The sequence below is a fragment of the Theobroma umbraticum genome, unplaced genomic scaffold, assembly GCF_002168275.2.
Source record: "Theobroma umbraticum cultivar Fairchild unplaced genomic scaffold, ASM216827v3 scaffold_30.0, whole genome shotgun sequence".
Lineage (NCBI taxonomy): Eukaryota > Viridiplantae > Streptophyta > Magnoliopsida > Malvales > Malvaceae > Theobroma > Theobroma umbraticum.
This window is the reverse complement of record NW_018397254.1, coordinates 13649335-13656575: the sequence shown is the minus strand read 5'-3', so window position 1 is coordinate 13656575 and position 7241 is coordinate 13649335. Positions and strand designations below refer to the sequence as shown.

General features: G+C 34.3%; 1 protein-coding gene across 1 annotated transcript; it reads left to right on the top strand.

Annotated features, from left to right (window-relative positions):
- Nucleotides 1-429: 429 nt before the first annotated feature.
- Nucleotides 430-6724, top strand: DPL1 (dihydrosphingosine phosphate lyase). Its single transcript, XM_021440998.2, has 15 exons — nt 430-840; nt 945-990; nt 2105-2256; nt 2380-2439; nt 2747-2971; nt 3064-3205; nt 3291-3341; nt 3456-3547; nt 4381-4507; nt 4897-4912; nt 5288-5395; nt 5516-5570; nt 5647-5793; nt 6099-6177; nt 6395-6724. The coding sequence occupies exons 1-15, from the start codon at nt 437-439 to the stop codon at nt 6515-6517; spliced, it is 1827 nt and encodes a 608-aa protein (XP_021296673.1). The 5' UTR covers nt 430-436; the 3' UTR covers nt 6518-6724.
- The last annotated feature ends 517 nt before the right edge of the window (nt 6725-7241 follow it).

Sequence of the window (7241 nt, the reverse complement as noted above, 5' to 3'; positions counted from 1 at the left end):
GTGCAATGTGATGTAATTGTATTACAATCTTATATTATAGTGATCTATTATAAAATAAATATTATAATATAATTTAATTAGATATATTATAAAAAATATACTTTTACTTTTTTTATAACAAACACAACTTAAGTATTCTGTTCCCTTTTCGTTTGGTTGGTTTAGTGCCCTTGCTCATAATTCTTACCGCGAAGGTACAAAAATTGACAAATAACATAGTTTCTAAGCCGCATCACGGTATAGCTCACTCGTATGAATAAGCTAAACCTATTCGTAGTATGTGGGCTGCTCTTGCTGCACGCGATGCTTGATCCACTTCTCGATGAGCCTACCCCAACCCAGCCTGCTGTTTACCTTTCCACCAAATTATTATTGCTTTATCAGACCAATAATTCTGTGAGGAAACTAAATAAAAAAGTGACGCAACCATATCGCAATGCACCCCGCCAAAACGAATAGGACGTTTCTTGCACGCGATTACCAAGAGTCGCGTTTCGCAAACGACGGCTGCTTTATCCTCCCCTCTTCAACGTCGTATTATTTAATTTATTTCCTCCTCCTCCTCCTGCGTCTTCCTCGCTCTCTCCGTCACACTGCTATTCATTTTATTTTTCAGAAAAACGAACAAATGGATTCTTATTCTTCTTCTTCGTTCAACTCCTTCTTGAATCACTTCCGAGCTTCCGCCAATTCGTTCCTTTCACAATTTGAGCCTCTGGCTCTGCTCCTCGCCCCTCTCCTCACTCTCCTCGCCGCGCGTTTTCTTCAGTCGTTTCTTTCCGTTATACACGAGAAAGGACTCAAAGCTACGCTCCTGGGTTTTTTCATGAGCTCCATCAAGTAATTTATCACATTTATTTATTAGATTAATTATAGTTTCAGAGGAGTTATTCTGTTTGATTAACTAATTCCGTTGTTTTCTATTCTGTATATAAAAAAAATAGGTCGGTTCCTGGTGTTAAGAGTTACATTGATGCCGAGAAGCAGAAGGTTAGATTTATTTAATTTTTTTAAAAAATTTAAGTTAAATTTGTTGACTTTTTTTGGCAATTGTACATGTAGTTATAGATTCTCCTTGTTGTGGGTCAATAATGGTGAGTTTTGATTCGTTGCAAACATTAGAAAATTGATTTTTCTTTTTTTTTTGTTTGGGCAATAAATGAAAGAATATAGTAATAATTGAATTAGGAATAACTGGATGCATTTAATGAGCGTCTGCTGAGTAGCATTCATTGCATTTGTTATTATATTGTTATGTTTGTGCCTTTGTGGGCCTTTGAACAGGAGAATTCGATGGATCAGTTTTGACTGATCTGATTTGCTGATTGATTAAACGCATATATGAATGGTTACTATAGAGTTAGTTGGATTTATTCAGTTGCGTTTATTTCTCTTCATAGACTATCATTTTAAGCCTTTCTCAGTGTCAATTGATTGTATGATGTTTTCTGGTATTACAGTTACAGTAGCAGGTGCTGTTTAGAATTTTCTCTCTGCTTGAGATAAAGTATTTTTACCTACCTTTCTTGCATTTACTAAGGAAATTATAAATAGATAAGATGCTTCAGTTTGGCTTGTGAAACTGTAGTGCAGCAACTGTATGCTTGTTTGGTGTTTTTTCAAGACTGGAAACTTACTGTGTCATTGTTTAAACTAAGCATGAGTACTGATTTCATAAAAATGTAAAGAGGCAAAGAGGGATTTGAAATGTTGAAACATTAATGTAGAAGGACCGAAGCCTGATTGACCCCAGCAAGGGCATTCTTTTGTTTATTATCAAGTGATTTCAGCGGAAGCTAAGTGTTTTGTAAGCTCATTGGACCATTATGTTTTCCTCCATATGGATGAAACATCGCAGAAGTGCATAATTATTCAGTCTAACCCAAAGTAAAGAAGGCTTATCATTGTTGTTATACACTTGTAGAAACTCTCATGTTCACATTCTGAGGCTCGAATATTAATATTTTCTCTACTTGCAACTTGTTTTTTTAAAAATTTTGTTTATGGATTTTACATTTCAGTGAATCAGGTCTTAAATTCTGTCTGTCTCAAAAATTACCTTGAATGTAATTTATCATATGTATTGGTCCGCCGAACAATGCAGGTTGTGGATAAGTTACATTCTGGCAGCAAATCCATTAGAGAAAACTGGAGGACCGAGTTGCCAACCACAGGTTTAGGAGTAGGTGTTATAGAGGAAATGAAAGATGAAAAGAGCAAGGATGTTGATTGGCAAGGAAAATGCTCTGGTACAGTGTATGTTTATAATTTTAGCTTCAAAACAATGTGTATATTTTCTTCTACATCAAATATAATTATCAGGATTTGTTTTGTGAATTGTGCTTGAGCTTGATAAATTCTTGGTTTACTTTGGTCCAGCTACATTGGTGGAAGTGAATCTGAAGGGCATTTTTCTTTGATCAATGAGGCATGTTCAATGTTAGTAAGATACCACAAATTTATCACTGTTTATTATTCCTAAGAAGATCATCTCTAATTTGTTATAATTTGCAATGTTTTAAACTCACTTGATTTAAATATTACTGGTGAGAGAATTTTAGATGAATCAGAAGTTGCATTGAATCATTTGACACCATCTTATTTTTCGAAGAAAGTTTGCTCATAAACTTCTTCTTACCTCTGTTAAAATAAATATTCTTTCTATTATAGTAACTTCAAGGAGATCAGGTCTGCCCCACTCCTCTTTCAGTTACCCATCCTTAAAGATGCTGTTGACTATGTTCAGGTTTGCACATACCAATCCATTACATTTGGATGTGTTCAAGAGTGTGGCACGATTTGAGGCTGAAGTGGTTGCTATGACAGCTGCTCTACTTGGCAGTAAAGAGAAGGCTTCTGGAGGACAAGTTTGTGGAAACATGACATCAGGAGGAACTGAGAGCATACTGCTAGCAGTAAAAACATCTCGAGATTATATGAAGATGAAGAAGGGAATTACAAAGCCAGAAATGTATGTGTTTCCTAATATTTACTTCAATAACTTCATTAATTTTTATTGACCCTATTGTTATTAACTTGAATTATCCTATTTTCCAAGCATAGGATAATAGCTGAATCTGCACATTCAGCGTATGACAAGGCAGCACAATACTTTAACATCAAGCTGCGTCGTGTTCCTGTTGATAAGGAATTTCAAGCAGATCTGAAAGCAATCAGGCAACATATTAACAGAAATACAATCTTGGTACACGTCTTTCCTATTTCCAGCATTCTTGTACTTGCGATCTTTGTTACTAAGTTAGCGTGACCAAAATCTCATGATAATGCAGATTGTTGGATCTGCACCTGGGTTTCCTCATGGCATCATTGACCCTATCGAGGTATGCCACTACTTACTACTTGTTTCATCTGGGAGGCAAAGCTTGTAAATGTAATTCGTTCATGTTACCTTTTACTTCGGTTTGTACTGAGAAAGTATGGCATCTTTCTTATAGGAGCTTGGTAAATTGGCTTATAGCTATGGACTTTGTTTCCATGTTGACCTTTGTCTAGGTGGCTTTGTATTGCCTTTTGCTCATAAACTTGGGTATGTGCGGCTGAACTCTTGGTAATATTAGATTATATGCTTTATTTTCAGTTCAGCATGGACTAAAATATTAGAATTGCAGTTGTTATTGTCGTGTTTGGTTCTTGTTCTTTTAAGGCATGAAGTTCAGTATTGTTGATTTGGTACCTTTTTCTCTCATTAAGTGACTGTTGATTCAGGTCATTTGAAAAAAAATTATTCAAATTGATGCTAGTCTGCTTTTAGTAGTTTTAATGTTCAACGAGTAACAGGTTATGCACTCTATTCTGAAGAAGTTGTGAGTTTTCTTTCTGTAAGGGATTAGTTTATATTCTTTCTTACACAGTTATTGAATACATTATGGTGTTCTTACTGACAGAAAAATGTCATCACATTGATTGACATCATTTTTTCCCTTTGAATGAAGAATTTATCAACTTGAGTATTTCATGCTTTTGAGTTGATTGTATGATCTGTATAACTAGATACCAGGTGCCATTTCATGGGGGAACCTGAAAGTGTCATATGTGATTGGGGCTGCCTCTTTTTTTCTCTTTTCGGTGTGACGTCATTGATTTGCCTTTTGCCTATTTTTTCCTTAATTAGCATATGCCTTGCATGGATTACAGGTAGTGATTTCATCAATTGCTATAAGATTCTGTTTGGAGATTTTTTTTCTCACTATCAGATACATGATTGCTTATTTGAAAATGTTATTGTTTTGTTTTTGAACTCGAGCAAAAAGTATTTTGGGGAGTATAAGTTCTTAAAATCACTGTTTCTGTTCCATATCCATGTCTCAGGAGTCTCAGCTAAACTGAATTGATTATTATTTTTTCCCCTAATCTTCCCAGGTACCCAATTCCATCTTTTGATTTCACTGTTATGGGAGTAACCTCAATTTCTGTGGATGTGCATAAATATGGGCTGGCTCCTAAAGGAACAAGTGTAGTTCTGTATAGAGATCATGACATTAGAAAGGTAAATATTAGTTGTTCTTGAACAACATTGATTATAAGTAGCTGCAGAAGCAAAATCTAAAATTGGAGATTTTAAGGTGTATGTCTCCACTGACAACTGTAAATTTTGTGTACAAGGTATATAATGCATATTATCTCTTTCTGTTAGCTTTGGTTTTACCTTTTGGCTGTGCATATTGCATTCTCAAAAACTAAATGGGTAATGCCAAGATTAATTATCTGACTCTGATAACATGGCATAAGTTGTAGATTTAATCTAAAATATTTGTCTAATGTATTTTTTTAACACTTCTGATCTAGTTCTTTATGATATGCTTTTCTTGTCATGGCATCTTGGTTGGTGGCTACTAAATTTTATGCTGGATTTCTTGGCCTACTATTCTCCAACAGCATCAATTTGTTGCTGGTAAGTAGAATCTCTGTTACAAAGGAAAAGGAAAAAAGAGAAGTAAACTTGAGGTGGAAAAGAAGGTGGACGGGAAATGTTTAGGGTTGTTTCAAACATTTAAATTTGGGCACCAGATTTGAATGATTTAACACTATTTATAGTATTTCTGATCAACTGGGGCCATTTTGAACATTTGGTAAAATGAGACTGTTTTGAGACTGAAAGGCATTAGTTTGGTATAACTGGGAGGATAACTTTTAAAGGGAGCAGATACTGCATAGAAATGATTCGCCGGATGGTGAATTTATTTTTAAGTTTCATCTAAGAAATGTCTTATCAGTTCTCTGCTTTATGATTGTGCTTAATTATGTTTTTGTTTTATTCGTTGTGCAGTTACTGAGTGGTCCGGAGGGCTTTATGTGTCTCCAACGATAGCAGGAAGCAGGCCTGGAGGATTGATTGCTGGAGCTTGGGCTGCAATGATGTCTCTGGGACAAGAAGGTAGTAAAATGCCTTTCTAGTCTGCAATGCTTGAAGCTACGAAATAGTCACCTACATTATTATTAGATTTATTCAAGTGCTCTGTTTCTGGGCTGATTATTGTTCCTTAACAACCCATAGGTTATTTGGAGAATACAAGAAAAATCATGGAAGCATCAAAGATGATACAGAATGGGTTTGAATTCATTTCACATTTTCTACTGAATTCTCTAATTTTGAGATGAGGAGAATAACAGCCACTTTAAATACAGGATAAAGGAGATTCCCGAGTTGTTTATAATTGGAAGGCCAGACATGACAATTGTGGCCTTTGGTTCTGCTGTTCTGGACATATTTGAGGTCAATGATATCATGTCTGGCAAAGGGTGGCATTTGAATGCATTGCAGAGACCCAACAGGTGAGCCTTTCTGCCCAATTGTTTCTTTAATATCTCATTGGATTGTATGCCCTTTAACTGCGATTGGAGTAGTTAGTCATTTGAAATGAATTATACAAAATGGTTGGCCTTTGATTTGACTGATTAGATGTTTCTTTGATCGTGAATTTTTGCTTCCATCATAATTAGTTTTTTTTTTTTTTTTGTAGTTATAGTGTATCATTCTTCATTCAAGTTGTATTAAAGTTAGAATCTATTTTATACTTTAACCTTGGTAAAGTTTTGTATTCTTGGACTGATTCTTTTCTTCCATGTGGTTGAATCAGCATTCATATCTGCATCACTCTTCAACATGTACCAGTTGTTGATTCCTTCATCCAGGACCTGAGCGAAGCTGTACAAACAGTAAGCTTTTGTCACTTGAAAATACCAAGTTATCTTTGTCATTCATTCACTGCCCAATAGTAACCATGGTTTTGTTTATATAACTTATAATACTTCATCAGCTACATAAGCATGTTTACTGGTCTTGCAGACAACTTTTGGTTCTATTGGCGCTTGATATGATGCTGAGTACTCGTTTATTATGTTAGCTGGTTTGTTCATCTATGTTTTGTTTCAGGTGAAAGAAAATCCCGGGCCTATAAGCGGAGGTTTAGCGCCCATATACGGGGCAGCAGGAAGGATGCCGGATAGAGGCATGGTTGAAGAATTGTTGGTAAATTACATGGATGGTACATGCTAGTACATGCTATTGCCATCGCCCTTCATCAGCTCTGATTGTTTTGCTTATTCACATGCTATTAGTTTGTACAAGAATTGTTGTTAATTTATGCAGGAAATAAATGCTCATTTGAGTGATGTTCCTTATGGTTCTATATATCTCATTCACTGAATTAATTCCCATTTCAATAATTACTTTTATTAAAGATATTCAAGCGCATTTGCCGAACCTCATGAAACCTTTTTCTTTAAATTATTAGATCAATACCCGAGCATTATTGTGGGGACAAAATTTGTCATATAAATTAATCATTTTTTAATATATCAGTAACATTTATGTTTTTATATATTTTATGTAATTTTATCTTTTTTAAATGCAAATCAATTAAAGTTTTGTAGATATAAGGTGCACTTATCTATTCATGTAATAATGAAAAAAAAAGTGTAATGTTCGAAAGAATTTTTATGAACCATTTAAATTTTTTATTATGTTTAATTAAGTTTATGTATTTTTACTTTGAGTGAAATAAATTTTTATGATTAATAGGTTATTAATTGTTATTAGTAAAAATTATTTATCATTTTATATTTACGCGTCACTTTTATGTGGAAGGTGAAAAATATTATATGATCATGTTTTTGTTTTTGAAAATTGTCACATGGTTATATTATTATGTCACATAAGCATGTCAAGTCATAGTTTATAATATGTTAGCATGCCACATAAATATCATGTAACATTAAAT